This window comes from Rattus rattus, chromosome 5 (genome assembly GCF_011064425.1).
Source record: "Rattus rattus isolate New Zealand chromosome 5, Rrattus_CSIRO_v1, whole genome shotgun sequence".
Classification (NCBI taxonomy): Eukaryota; Metazoa; Chordata; class Mammalia; order Rodentia; family Muridae; genus Rattus; species Rattus rattus.
This window is the reverse complement of record NC_046158.1, coordinates 108215665-108231528: the sequence shown is the minus strand read 5'-3', so window position 1 is coordinate 108231528 and position 15864 is coordinate 108215665. Positions and strand designations below refer to the sequence as shown.

The 15864-nt window shown below is 43.7% G+C and overlaps 1 protein-coding gene across 1 annotated transcript in view; it reads left to right on the top strand.

The window, feature by feature from the left end:
* The window catches only part of LOC116900627 (signal-regulatory protein beta-1-like), an 81037-nt gene that overhangs the window by 49286 nt on the left and 15887 nt on the right, over positions 1-15864 (top strand). Inside the window, exons 2-3 of the mRNA XM_032902344.1 lie at positions 9107-9418; positions 10946-11260. Coding sequence (XP_032758235.1) covers positions 9107-9418; positions 10946-11260 — 627 coding nt within the window. The remainder of the gene's footprint in view (positions 1-9106; positions 9419-10945; positions 11261-15864) is intronic.

The following is a 15864-nucleotide window of genomic DNA, read 5'->3' as shown; positions in this document are numbered from 1 at the left end:
CCCCAGGCTCAAGTTTGCTCGCGGGGTGTTGCCTATGAGCTCTCCACGGCCTCAGCAGCCAGGAAGATCTGCGCCGCCCCTTCTGGGAGGTTTGGTGCACCAGGGTTCCAGATAGCTTTTGTTTTCCTCTGGGGTCAGTACTGTGGCCTATATCAATTAATCCAATTATTGGTTTCAGGAAGTAAGGCAGAAGAATGGCTTTGCTTGGCAGAGGACTTTTGCACAAATAGATACGGATGCTAAAAATACTGGTGGTGAGTTAAAAAATCATCTCTCTGCTCTGATGCCAAAGTCATTCCCACGAACAATTAACTGGTCCGAAATAACACAACAGTGTTAAATAAGGCCAAGGAAGACTGCCTGATGTCTATGTCAGGTTTTCAAAAACATTTAAGGAGTACTCAGGAACTCTCCCTAAGAACACGGAGGCTCACAGAAGTGATGTCTGGTTCCTGAAACTTGGCAATGATGTGCTTTGGGGGAAGTGAGGCTTACCTTCATGCTATAGGTATATTCCCCAGAATTGCAGCATCCCCTACAAATTAATATTTCCTTCAGGAATAATGGAAATAATAATGGAAAGAGAGGCTCCCTGCCATAGGTAGTAAAAGGGAGGTAAACAAAGGTCATGCCTGAGAATAAGAATATTCCTGAAGGCCCCTACCCAGCAGTATAAGCCAGGGTGACAGCTGCTTGGATGGCCAGAGCTGCACACAAGCTGCATGGACGCTCCAGAGTTGCAGGGGTTTGGGACTCATCATCCAGGCTAAGTGGACTTTCTAGTGACACAGCTGCTTTTGAATTAGCACTGGCCCTTCTAAGGAACCCCTCCCCCACACTCATGGCATTCTAATAAAAGCTCATTACATCACCAAATTGGCCAATAATACAACCACTACTTTAGGCTGCTGTGAGCTCCTTTCTGGAATGAGTGAATTTTATGTATTTTTCTCCAAATTGTTAAAAAGTTTTATATAGTCACAGAATCTGTGCCTCTCAAAATTGGTGAATCAGGATGATCAAAGGCACTTGTCTCCTTGAGTAAGTAAGATAGTTCACACCATAGGCTTTTAGTACTTTCCGAGCTTCTAGGAGAGGTTTCAGTAACTGGAGAGGCTTCAGAAACTGTAGGTGTTGGCAAATTGGAAAGCTTCTTCCAGATATTTTTAAAAAAATCTTTATATTTCTGTTGCTGTAGAACCATTTCTGTTACCAGAATCTGCATTATTTAGGATTCTCTAGAGAAACAGAACTGATATAATCTATATAATCTCTCTCTCTCTCTCTCTCTCTCTCTCTCTCTCTCCCTCTCTCTCTCTCTCCATCCATCAATCCATCCATCCATTTATATATATCTATATCTATGATAGCTAGATTCCCTCTCACCTCTCTCTCCTCTCTCTCTCTCCTCTCCACCCCCAACAGAAAGTTCAAGAATCCAGTAATTGTTCAGTCCGTGAGGCTGGAATCCCAAAGAACTCAGCTCGAATGCCAGTGAAGCAATGGACTTGCTAACGAGGGTGGAAGGAAAGAGAGCCCCCCTTTTCCATGCAGTCTACCAACAAAAGATGTGGCCCAGATTAGAGGTGGATCTTCCCACCTCAAAAGATCTGAATTAAAAGTCCATCTTTCCACTTCAAACGATTTAATTAAAAAAAAAATATCCCTGATAGGTTACTCAGCCACTTGAGTTCTAGTCAATACCAGATGTAGTCGAGTTGACAACCAAGGGTAGCCATCACAAGTCTACAACTTGTCAACTTGACACACAATCATATGCCTTTATGTCATGCTTAGTTTCCAAATTAAAAAAAATAGATCATAATTACTCCTAAAATGGTATAACTATCCCACGTACAATAGTAAAAAATTGTATATTTTATCAGGTCGTTATCACGCTTAATAGGATCAGAACGATCCCATGTACCACTGCAAAGCATCATAAACTTTAGAGTGGGGCAGTGTCTCTTGAGGGACATTCTTCTAGTATCCCAAACTTAAATACGATAGCCAATGATAGTCTCTTAATTGATGCCACATTACATGATAAAGAAATCTAAAGAAAACACAAATATCTGTACAAATATATTCTTAACCAAGCATGACAGAAACACAATTCTTGATTCTGCAGCTGGTCACATGGCCTTGGCTGGTAATTTATAACTATCTACCTTTACTATTTAGTCAGTGTTTCCTCCGCCCTTAGCAAGCACCTTAGGAAGTCGTGTCTCTTTTCCTGGAAGAGTGACCCATACCTTTATTCCTAAAGGATGTGTGTCCTTTGTCATCCTGATAGATTAGGTCATCTGACTCAGCTCCACTATTCCCAACCTTGGAGTCCATGCTGAGTCTTTGCTTCTGGGACCTCTTGCCAGAACCCAGGATACCAAATAGGTTTCTCCTTTACCCAGTCTTCTCCACCTGCCTCCCCTCCCCCAATATTACTCTTCTGGAGGAAGTCCAGACTGGGTTTTTTTTCCACTTTATTTCCCCACTAGGTTGTCTCCTCTCACTTCCCCTCTTTCCTCCTTGATCAGTAGGGCATGAAGATCTAGTTCAGTAAACCTATACCAGACAGGTGAGGACTCACTCTCCCTTGAAGCATCTCTAAAGAGTTACCTTTCTTAGAGTGTCTGCTAAGCTGGGTGATGGTGGTTGGAAGAAAGGGAAAAACATCCACAAAGTTTCCCTTGCAGGCTGAATCAAGTCTCTGTTCCTTTCCACATTAGCTAAGTGGACACACTGCTGGGAGTGAGGGGCTGGGGAGGGCTTTGAGAGGGGAAAGAAGGCATGCCTGCCTCATCATCAGTTCTGGGGACACACCTGATAATAAGGGTCTTCTTATTGTTCATGCATCCAGGGCATGAAGCATCTTTCATGTCAAATTATTTTTCAACAGGGAAAAGATAAAACAGCAATCAAGGTAGGAGTTGTACCACCATGGTAGCATAATTGTTTAACATGCATAAAGTCATTAGATCAAGTCCTACTATTACAAAGAAATAAATCAAACAAAAGTTCTCAAAAACAAACAAACAAAAAAAGACCCAGATCATATGTCCAAGTGGAGCACCAAGAATTCAGATACAGCAGAGTAAGGATAGAAAGGAACCAAGGGAGAAGTTTCTGTATCAGGTCAGAGAAACAGGCTGCTATGTCCCCAGTTCGTTTTTCTGGAGCTTGGTGACTATTAGATGATTTTGAGCAACAGAAAATACCCAGGCAACGTTTATGAACCCAGCTAAGTGGAGACTAAGGGTTGGACTTTTAAAGCCCATGCTCTCCCTATCTTCATTGTATCTGGTTGTACTTACAAGATTCACTGCATCTGCCTTTCTGGGACTCAGCATCCATTCTATATTTCTGGATGTCCTAGGGCTATAACAGAGTAGACTGGGTGACAATGATGTCTGTTGAGTGTGTTGGTCCCTCCCGAAAAGAGGAGTCTAAGGATCAGAACATCAGAGATCAGCTCTTTGGAAGTAAGCTCAGCCCCTCCCTAGTCTGGCTTATGGGGTCCCAGAAAACCAGCACCCAGCCAAAGTGGTAAACTTTCTCTGGCTGTGGGCTTGGGGAACGGACAGAGATCTTAGCCAGAATGACTACTTCCTTCACTGTGGCACACATTTCTGCCCAAGCCCTGTAAGTGTGGGCAACTAGGGTGTGTGGGGCAACCCAGATTGGGAAGAAACTAGCCAGAGACTACCGGGCCCACTCAGAGCTTCATCCAGGTTTGTTACCTGGTGCATGTCAGGACTAATGCTTCTTATCATGGATACTACACTGTGGAAGGTTCTGGGTCCAGGGCCTCTTTTGGCCACACTTCTGCTGGCATTTGCAGGTGAGTCTTGACAATGGAGAACCTCAGGCATGCAGGAGAGTGCACAGAGGTAGCAAAATCCTGTTCTCAACAGAAAGGCTGTGTCTTAGAGTTCTTCCTGGTCTGATTGTACCTTTTCCATACTATAGACCTTTTAGATAAAGGGAGCTAGTGGGACCTTAGGGATCAGAGGAAGAACATGTGGCATGGAGGTAGGGGCTAGGAGGCCTGGTGACAAGGAAAGAATCTGAGTTCTGTGATGTAAACTCTGGACTCAGTGGCTAATAGGCCTAGAAGTGAGGAGAGAGGGGGGGAGGGGGGAGGGGGAAAGGGAGAGGGAGAGGGAGAGGAAGAGAATATGAATGGAATAAATCCAACTAACAACTAATGAATCCGGGATCCAAAGTCAGATGTACTGGCAAAGCCTTCTTTAGTCACTGACAGGCTATATGACTTTGAGCAATTGCTAATCATCTCTGCATCCCTGCCCCCTCAAGAAACAGAGACCATAATACTATCCTCCCGCTGTTGGGCTGTGGGTAAGACCCTCAGGAAGTATGTTTAGATAAAGCAGGATATATAATCTAAGGGGCCAGAGCCCATGCTCTGCTCTCTGCCATCTGTCTTTCTTTGTCATGCAGAGCTACTTTTTTTAAAAAAAATTTAATCTTTTTGTTTTTTACACTCCAGATTTTATTCCCCTCCCGCTCCACCCTCAGACTGTTCCACATCCCATACCTCCTCCTTGCCCCCCTGTCTCCATGAGGATGTTCCCACCCTCCTCCACTCCCACCCCACCAGACCTCTAAACTCCCTGGGGCCTCAAGTCTCTTGAGGGTTAAGTGCATCTTCTCTGACTGAACCCAGACCCAGCAGTCCTCTGCTGTATATGTGTTGGGAGCCCATATCAGCTGGTGCATGCTGCCTGGTTGGTGGTCCAGTGTCTGAGAGATCTGGCGGGGGTGGGGGTGTGGGGGTGTTCCAGGTTAATTGCTGGTCCTCCTACAGGGTGGCCCTCCTCCTCAGCTTCCTCCAGCTTTTCCCTAATTCAACCACAGGGGTCAGCAGTTTCTGTTCATTGGTTGGATGCAAATATCTGCATCTGACTCTTTCAGCTGCTTGTTGGGTCTTTTGGAGGACAGTTATGATAGGTCCCTTTTTGTGAGCACACCATAGCCTCAGTAATAGTGTCAGGTCTTGGGGATCTCCCCTTGAGGTGGATCCCACTTTGGGCTTGTTGCTGGACCTTCTTTTCCTCAGGCTCCTCTCCATTTCCATCCCTGCAGTTCTTTCAGACAAGAACAATTATGGGTCAGAGCTTTGACTGTGGGATGGCAACCCCATCCCCCACTTGATGCCCTGTCTTTCTGCTGGAGGTGGGCTCTACAAGTTCCCTCTTCCCACTGTAGGGCATTTCATCTAAGGTCTCTCCATTTGAGTCCTGAGAATCTCTCATCTCCCAGGTCTCTGGTACATTCTGGAGGGTCTGCCCAACCTCCTACCTCCTGAGGTGGCCTGTTTCCATTCTTTTTTTGCTGGCCCTCAGGGCTTCATTCCTTTTCCCCCACCCAATACCAGATCATGTTCCCCTCTTTCCCCTGCTCCATCCTCTTTCCCTCCCAGGTTCTTCCCTCCACCCCCCCTTGAGATTGTTTTCTTCTCCCTCTCAAGTAAGACTGAGGTGTCCTCACTTGAGTCCTTCCGTTTTTCTGAATTTTTTGAGTTCTGTGGACCGTACCTTGGGTATTCTGTTCTTTTATCTTTCACTAACATAAGTGAGTACTACCATGCATGTCCTTTTGGGTCTGAGTTATCTCAGGATGATATTTTCTAGTTCTATTCATTTGCCTGCAAAACTTAGGATGTCCTCATTTTTAATAGCTTAGTAGTATTCCATTGTGTAAATGAACCACATTTTCTGTATCCTTTCTTCTGTCATGGGACAACTGGCTTGTTTCCAGCTTCTGGCAATCACAAACAAGGCCACTATGAACATAGGTGGAGCATGTGCCCCTGTAGCATAGTGGACCATCATTTGGGTACCTTCCCAAGAGTGATATAGCTGGGTCTTCAGGTAGATCTATTTCCAATTTTCTGAGGAACCTCCAGATTGATTCCCAGAGTGGTGGTACCAGTTTGCAGTCCCACCAACAACGGAGGAGTGTTCCTCTTTCTCCACATCCTCACCAATATGTGTTGTCACCTAAGGTTTTGATCTTTGCCATTCTGACTGGTGTAAGGTGGAATCTCAGGGTCGTTTTGATTTGCATTTCTCTGATCACTAAGGACTTTGAATCCCCCCCCCTCCTTTAGGTGCTTCTTAGCCATTCAAGATTCCTCTGTTGTAAGTTCTATACCCCATTTTTTGATTGGGTTGTTTGGGGTTTTTTTTGGCAGTTAGCTTCTTGAGTTCTTTGTATATTTTGGACATTAGCCTTCTGTTGGATGTGGGGTTAGTGAAGATTTTTTTTTTCCCAATCTGTAGGTTGTCGATTTGCTTTATTGACTATGTCCTTTGCCTTACAGAAACTTTCCAGTTTCATGAGGTCCCATTTATCAATTCTTGACCTTAGAGCATGAGCCATTAGAGTTCTTTTTAGGAAATTTCCCCTAGGCCAATGAGTTCAAGGCTCTTTCCCACTTTGACTCCCTTTTGTAAACTGACTTTGAAAGAAGGGTTCTTGTCACTGGGTCAATAGAGTATAACTCAGTCTGAGCACAGTAGGTGTGCAAGGGAAACAGCATGACTTAAGTAAACCATTGCTTTAAATCTACAAAAATGATCCTTAGATAGGGCAACCATTATTACTCTAGGGGAGAGACTCTATGTTAAAGTAGTGAGGACTTTGTCATAATCAGTACTGCCTGAGCCTGAAGGAAGGAGTTTCTAGGATGGAGGGTGTTCCAGGTTTTGTCTCATCTGCCTTTGTTCTCAGTTGGTTTCTTGACCTTAGCCATCCTGATGGGGTTAAGGTGTAAATGTAGCTTCATTTGTCGTCTTTCTATAGTCACATGGCTGTGATTATTCACCTCTTCTGTCTGAGGATCACCTCCAGAATTGTGAGTAGGGCTGTTTTGATGGACATGAATTCCTTTAACAGGTTTGTGTGATGGAAAGGCTCTCTTTCTCCTTCAGCTACGGCAGATAGTTTTGCTGGGTATAGTAGTCTAGATTGGCATTTGTGGTCACTTAGAAGTTGAAGAGCATTGCTCAAGGCTTTTAATTTTTTCATTGAAATCAGTGGTTAATATGATGTGATTTCCTTCTTATGTGAGTTGTACTTTTCTCTTTTTGTTCTTGTACCCTCTCCTTGTTCAGTATATTTCATGTTTCGACTATAATATGCACACGGAGTTTTGATTCTGATTTTGTCCGTTTGGGCTCTACTGTATATTTCTTGTATCTATGTGGTTGTACCTTTCCTCAGTTTGGGGAATTTTCTCTTATGATCTTGTCGAAGATATGGCCTTTGCCATTGATTTGGGATTCTTCTCTTTCATCTATTTCTATAATTAGAAGGTTTGATCTCTTTTTCTTCCTTTTCTTTTTTGTTTGTTTGATTGTTTTTGTTTTTTGTTTTTTAAGGCAGGATTTCTTTGTGTAGCTCTGGCTATCCTAGAACTTGCTCTGTAGACCAGGCTGGTCTAACTCACAGGGACCATCTGCTTCTGCCTAAGTGCTGGGATAAAAGGTGTGTGCTACTACCACTTGGTGAAGAATTTTTATGTTGTTCCATAAATTCTGAATGTTCTTTTAATGTGTTTTTAATTTCTATAATTATATTTACTTGAGTGGTTCAATTGCTCTACTTTACTCCCAAAATATGATATTTTATCTTCTACACAATCCATCCTATTTGTAAGACTTTCTCCCGAGTTTTCTAATTGTGTTATTGATTATTTAATTCTATCTTCACTATGGCTTAAGTTCTCAATATTTCTGTCTTTACCAAATTCTGGATTTTGTTTCTCATTTCATTCACCTATAGATATTTTCTTACACATTTATTGTTTTCCGCTACAAATTCACTGAGCTGTGTCTTTGTGCCTTCCTTAAATTTCATGACTTATTTAATAAAGTTTTTTGGTTCTTTTAAGTTCTGTGTTATGGGGTTCATCTAAGTAATTCACAGTGGAGAAAATTTATGTGGGTCTGGCAGGTTTGAAGAGATAGGCAGACTTTCATGTCCTTTCATATTTTTTGTTTTTGTGATGTGTCATAGGCATGTGGACTTCTTTTTCGATTGGGTGTCTTCAGATTGGATCAGTGCAGGGACTGAGCAAATGGAGAGAGGCCAGGAATATCTGGTGTATGATCTACTCATTTAGAGTTAGGCCTGGGAACAAGGTGATGGGGCAGGGTATGTGCGAGTCAGGGGAACACAGCAGGCAATGGCTGTATGTGAGGTGAGTGTCCAGTGACATGACTGTAATTGTAGACATAACACAGGGGCAGGTGGGGGTGAGAGGATGCACTAGGCAAGTAGGGTACCTGAGGTGTGTCCCTGGAGTTAGTGGAGATGATCAGTTATGTGTGTGTGAGAGAGAATTAAGTACGCAAAGGTGAGGCTTGGCCTGCACATCCAGAACTAAGCCTTCGAGTATGGACATGGTGCAGGAGTAGGTGTGGGTCAGAAGAACCCAGCAGGAAACGATTGTGCAAGCTACACTCTCAGAATTAGGCCTGCACTTGTGGGAAGCAATGTTGCAGTCTTGTAGTAGACCTTCTGTTTTCTTAAGCCTCCTAAAGGCCCGTTGCCTGAGCATCCAAAGAGTGGGTCGCATGGTCCATTTATTTGGTATATGCCCAAGCATTACACACTCTCTCTCCTTAGTCCCTAAATGTCATATTACTGTGTCCTCTTCCATAGTGATTTATATTCATTCTTTAGTTTTTACGTTTTAGTTCAAAATGTCCTGTTTTGACTGTCCTTTTAGAATGACTCCTCATTTTTCTATCTGTGTATATTTTGAGTCTCCTGAGTACATCCACTCTCCCATAGAAATCATGTTTTGTTTGCTGTTTGCTTGTTATGGTCCATTTGCACTCCCTCCTCAAAGTCAGATACACAGGTAGTATAGGCTCCCTTAGCATGGGTGCAGTGGAATGCATCTTGACTTGAGGGAGCCATTGCTCTAAGTCTCTGAAAGGCTGGCCTCAGGAAAAAGGACAGTTCTCATTTTCTCTAGGACAAGCCTTGGGAGGGTCAGCACGCTTCTGTATACTGTTTCCTCCAGCCCTGAGAAGGTCTCCATAACTGTCTGTCGTATATTCTTTTGTTTCAGTTGGGAAGCCTTTCATCTCACTGAAAGGCCCAGATCACAGGGTAACGTCTTCTAATTTAGTGCAGTTTCTCTGTACTGCTGGCCCTTTCAGCTCCAGAAACCTCAGTGTCAGCTGGCTGAAGAACAGTAACGAACATCCAGCCTCAGCCCCACAACTGGTGCCAGTCAACAATCACTCTTACTCTGTCACAAGCAAGGCATGGGTGGCCTTGACCAAGCAAGATATCTTGTCTCAGATCACCTGTAAAGTCACCCATGGAGACATTGATGAACCCCTAAGAATGACCATTAATCTTTCTCAAGTGGTCAGAGGTGAGTGGACAGTGAAATACATGCTGGGGCCCACTGGAGGCTTGGAGGGCTTTCCCAAGGCCCCATTTTACAAATGGGGAACAGAAAGTGATCATTGTCAGCCTTGAACACGTGAATATGGATTAAAAGTACAGCCTTCATGGGCTGCCCTGGGCTTTGATCTTAGCTGTGTCATAGGCTGCAGAATATTAGCCTTGTGTCTTAAATATTCTGTGCCTTGGTTTTCTCCCACCCGCCAAAAATGGAATGAAACCAACACTTACTTTGTAAGTCTCCTCTGAAGATAAAATCAGTTGTTCCTTCTAAAATGCCAAGAATTACGCCTAATACATTGTAAGATGTTTAGGACTGTTTGACTTTTGCAATTATTTGGCCCTGGTGTTCCTCTCTGAACATATGTGTCCTATTTATATCATTGCTAGTGTTTTAAATTTTCTAAATATTTATTATTGGTTGGACCTGGTGGTATCAAGCACGTAATCTCAGCTCCTTGGGAAGCTGAGACGGAAATATAACAATTTCCAGACCTGTGAGGTTATGATTGAGTTCAAGCTTAGCCTGAGCAATTTAGTGAAACAAAACAAAACAAACAAAATAAGCAAAAGAGGGCTGAGGATGCACTTCAGTGGTGGAGTGCTTGTCTTCTTTCTCCCCCCTCCCCCTTGGAGCTGAGGACCAAACCCAGAGTCTTGTGCTTGCTAGGCAAGCGCTCTACCACTGAGCTAAATCCCCAACCCCCTCTCCCCCCGAGTGTTTGTCTTCTATGAATAAGGTCCTGAGTTCTGGGAAACCTTAAGTATTGAGTAAAAATATTATTCAATATTTTATCACTCAATGTATAATGAGTGCTGTAGGTACTATGATTATAGAGTCCCTATTCTTGTGGGGCAATTCACCTTAATAATTCTTGCAATCATACATCACAATATGTATGAATATTTAAAACTCAGATCAGATTAGGCATCCATGTGTCTCCAGCTATATTTCATGAATATTTATGCTTGTCCCTATTTGTCTTACATGAAACATATAACAAATTGCTTATTTTTTAAAAAAAACAAGTGAACTCATGATCTCTCTTCACTCATGAACTCAGAGTAGCTGAACAGGAATTGCACAAGATCAAGCCACTTGACATTTAAGCATTAAATGAGGGTCTCCAGAAGCCCCTGCCCCATAGCTGTAGAGCTCTGGACAGCTTGACTTTGATGGAATGAGAGTGAGTTTTCTTGAAGGGCATGGGCCTGGTAGGTCAAGCATGCTCCAGTATCCCATATTCATGAGGATATGGACAGCACAAGTTAGACAAGAAAAGAGGGGCTGAAGAAATGTCTTAGTGGAGGCAGAAGGATATGATGCTCAGGATCATCCTGGCTATGTAATGAGTCCAAGGTCACCTTGGAATTCTAGGGACCCCAGGAATCAACCAATCAACCAATCAAAAATCAATCAATCAATAGACCCTGGGACAGGTAAATAAGTGAATGCTAAGATTTTTTCCTAGGCTTACTTGTTGTTCCTGTCTAGTTACCCCCACACTGAAGATCACCACTGAGCCCCCGGAGATCCAAGATCATGCACATCAGAGAGTGAACCTGACTTGCCATGTAAGCAACTTCTATCCCCCAAACATGCGCCTCATCTGGGCTAAGAATGGGCACAAGATCCTGACTGTGGAGCATACTCAGGCCACCAGAAACTCCGATGAGACTTACTCTGTACAGCACACATTACAGGAAGATGCCATATTGAATGATACTAACTTTATCTGCTGGATGATCCAAGATGACCAGCCTCCAGTTGGGGACAGCATCACCCTGGGAACCCCCAGGAAGGTCAGAGGTATGTGCTTTGTTTCCTTCCTGTCCTCAGGGCATTGCGATCAAAGGGCTAGAGACTAAGGGAATTCTGAGTGAAGTTGAGAAAGGAAGCCCACTCCCAGTGAGGATGCTCTCATAGAGCCACCCCCCATGCATGCCCCTTCTTCCAGATACTTCCACAAATAAATGAGTCTCCTTTGCTGCCCTTATCATATTGAAAGTTTTTCTCCTTAACCCCTGTTTGCAAGAAATTGCCACAGTTAAGGGCAGTTGGGCTCCAAATAATTTCTGGGAAGGCAATTAATAAAGACAGTGAATTCACCTGGATGTTTCTAGAAATCAACTTTGAAGAGACCTCGAATTATTGACCCCCTTAGCTAGGAAAAAGAGTTATACAAGATGGGTGTGACTCCCCCTTGTTACCTCCTTCTCTCTCCTCATTTTACTTTTTTTCTATGCACACGTGCTCCTGATGGTAACTTCTGTTTCTACCCCATTTCACACGTTCATGATTCGTACTATTTCTCCCACAAGAGGGCACTGTGACATTGCAATCCAGAACTACCTTGTTTCTCTGCTCCAGCTATGCTTCATACTCTGACATGTTGGTGCAGGTGCACAGTCAGGGACAGATAAAATAATAGGTCAGGCATAGGCGAGCCAGGGGTAAGACAGCAAGTGGGATTTTCCTTACAGTGCATGTAGGCTCTGGGCAGCTTTGAGAGAAAGGATGGAGATGCCCGGCAACCAAACAGCCCATTCTCATAGCAAGCTTCCACCTTGTTTTGTATCTAGCCCTCTTCTGGTTGCTGTAAGAATTCTCAGAGGTAATAATCCCACTCACTTTTACACCTCTTTGGGTTCTATTTTTGTTGTCCAGTAGAAATAAGGAAACTGTCCAACCAATGGGACACACACACCTGGGTAGTAAACTCCAGATGGATGGGTGCCTTTTGATGGGAAGCAAGTTGTATAATTTAAAATTTTTTTTCATTATTATGTGAGATTGTATACATGACTGCCACATTTACATCATTTCCACTCCACACTCCTCCCCCAGCTCCTCCCATGCCCCCCATTCCCTTCCACCTTCACAATCTCTTCATTACCGTCATACATTTATGTATACATATATAAATGCGACCTGCTAATTAATTCATACTATGGTTCTCCTTTTCTGTCTTATTTTTCTCCTACCTGCACTTAGTATATCTGTACTTTCACTTGAGGATGGAACTCATGACAGCATGACATCGACAGTGCCAGACACCACAGGGTCTTCTGGGCTCTCTCTCTCTCTCTCTCTCTCTCTCTCTCTCTCTCTCTCTCTCTCTCTCTCTCTCCATCAAGACCTCTTTCTATTTGATATTAACATGTCTTTGTAGCTATACCGTCGCAAGCTTTCCCAACTCCCTTCACTCAGCACACTGACTCCTAAGTACATCTACTCACATGCCTGATCTACTTGGTTAGTATCCTCAGAGAACTCACTGCATATCAGCCATGGAGCCCTTACTGCATATCAGCCATGGAGCACTTACTGCATATCAGCCATGGAGCCCTTACTGCATATCAGCCATGGAGCCCTTACTGCATATCAGCCATGGAGCCCTTACTGCATATCACCCATGGAGCACTTACTGCATATCACCCATGGAGCACTTACTGCATATCACCCATGGAGCACTTACTGCATATCAGCCATGGAGCCCTTACTGCATATCAGCCATGGAGCCCTTACTGCATATCAGCCATGGAGCACTTACTGCATATCAGCCATGGAGCCCTTACTGCATATCAGCCATGAAGCACTTACTGTATATCAGCCATGGAGCCCTTACTGCATATCAGCCATGGAGCACTTACTGCATATCACCCATGGAGCCCTTACTACATATCAGCCATGGAGCCCTTACTGCATATCAGCCATGAAGCACTTACTGTATATCAGCCATGGAGCACTTACTGCATATCAGCCATGGAGCACTTACTGCATATCAGCCATGGAGCACTTACTGCATATCAGCCATGGAGCCCTTACTGCATATCAGCCATGGAGCCCTTACTGCATATCAGCCATAGAGCACTTACTGCATATCAGCCATGGAGCACTTACTGCATAGCACCCACAGAGCCCTTACTGCATAGAAATGTTTCCACTGATTGTTATCTCACACTTTGAGAGCTGGAAGGTGGCAGACTCTGATATGAGTGACAGCCAGCAGCACTAGGCTTACAATGTAGCTGTCAGATTACAAACTAAACGTGGTGTTTCTATGTGTCTCTCTTTGTCATCTGAGAATGCAGACTTCAGCATTGTCACAAACGCTTCACAAATCCTATTGGAAGGTATTTACTTTTCTTGAAATGTCACATCTGCCTATGCTGTTCAGCTCCCACAATCAAGCACTTAAACTTCAGTGATGGCTAAGAACCCAGGCCTGTGGCTTTACAGTGTAGGTTCCTCTTCTGCGTGTCTCCCTCCTCAGCTCCTGGAGGAAGAACAGGTTTATGTTTGAATTTGGCAAGACTTTGCAGTTGAATGGATCAGCGTCAACCTGCAGGATCAGTGTGTTCAATGCCTATCTGTGTGACCCCAGGTAAAGCAGCTTCCTTTTAAATTTGTCCCATCAATCAATGAGAGTCGCCAAGTGTTCTCTTCCTTGTCTCCTGAATGCTGTCTGAACACCAGGACAGCTTTTGCAATGATTATTTCAAGTTTACATGTCCCAGAGCTGGGCTGAAAGCAAGAAAGTATTAAAAATCCCTGAGGAATATAGAGCTAACCTCAGAGATGTAGCCCTTTTTGTTAGGGAATTATAGAAAGGCATATATAGATTTTCATAAGTTGATTTTGTATTGTGCCATTTTTCTGACTGTTAACAATTTCTAGATGCTTTCTGATGGATCTTTGGGATCTATTATGTATGAATTTGTAAATGATCTTCAGGACAAAACTCTTTTGCTGATCTCAATAGGTGCAGAAAAGGCCTTTGTCGAAATTCAATATTATTTTAGTTATAGAAGGACTTTATCATTTAGTATCACCTGCAAATAGGGCTAATGCGACTTACTTTCCTACTTTAACCTTTTATTTGTGTCTCCTGTTTTATTGCTCTAGCTAGTACTCCAACCACTATATTGCGAGGGTGGGGAGAGGGAACAGCCCTACATAGTTACTGATTTTAACAAAACTGCTTCATGCTCTTCTCCATTTCAGATGATGTTGGCTGTGGGTTTGTCACGTATTGTCTTTACTTTCGTTGATTTATGCTCCCTGATGTCTTTCTATGACTTATACCATGAATGCATATTGAATTCTTGCTAAAAGACCCTTTCTGTATCTATGGAAACAAGCATATGATTTCTGTCTTGAAGTCCATTTATATGACTTATTAAAAAGAATGGATATGACTTAGATACCCATCCTTGCATGTCCAGGAGAGAGACAACTTGGTAGTGGTGGGTGATTTTTTAAATACATACCCACATTCAGTTTGCAAGTAATTCATTGAGGAAATACGCATCTATGTTCATCATGTACATGGGCCTGCAGTTTTTTTAAATTTATTTATTTATTCACCTTACAACATAATATCAGCCCTTCCTCTCCTCCCAGCACTCCCTCATGCAAGTCCTCCCCCTACTCCACCTTCCTCTTTTCTTTTCAGAAGGGGAAGCCCCCACCCGAATGTCAACTACCCCCCTGCACATTAATTCACTGCAGGACTAGGCACATCCACTCCCACTGAGGTCAGACAAGGCTGCCCATTTAGGGGTGCCAGGCAGACTGGTAACAGGCTCAAAGACAACCCCTGCTCCAGTTGTTGGGGGACCATGAAGATCAAGTTGCTCACCTGCTAAATATGTGCAGGAGGACCAGGTCCAGCCCACACTAGCTCTTTGGTTCATGATTCAGTCTTTGGAAGCCCACAAAAGTCCAGATTAGTTGACTCTATTGGTCTTCCTGTGGAGTCCCTGTCCTCTTCGGGTTCCTCAATCTTTTTCCCAACTCTTCCGTAAGACTCCCCAAGCTCCATATAATGTTTGGGTATGAGTCTCTGTATCTGTTTCAGTCAGCTGCTGGGTGGAGCCTCTCAGAGGACAGTTATGTTAGGCTCTTGTCTGTCTGCAAGCAGAACAGAGTATCAGAGATTGTTTCTTGCCCATGAGATGGGTCTCAATTTGGGGCAGCCATTGGTTGGCCTTTCCTTCAATCTCTGCTCTGTCCTTTCCTGCACATCTTTTAGGCAGGACACATTTTGGGTCAAAGGCTTTGTGGGTAGGTTGATGTCCTTACCCTTCTACTGGGAGTCCTGCCTGGCTAAGAGAAGTGGCCACTTCAGGATCCATATCCCTCAGCTAGGAATTACCTCCATATACCTTCTGGGGCCTCTCCCCAACACAGGTTTCTGGCATATCCTAGAGATTGTCTCTTTCCTCAGGCAATATCCCTTCTCTCTCCCCTGCTCTCCCTACATATGTTCCACCCCCACCTTGATCCCTTCTCTGTCTCCTCTTCTGCTCAGTTCCCTCCTTCCATCAACCTCTGACATTTATTTTGCTTCCCCATCTGTGAAAGATTTGACCATCCTTCCTTGTGTCCTCCTTGTTATCTGGTTTCTT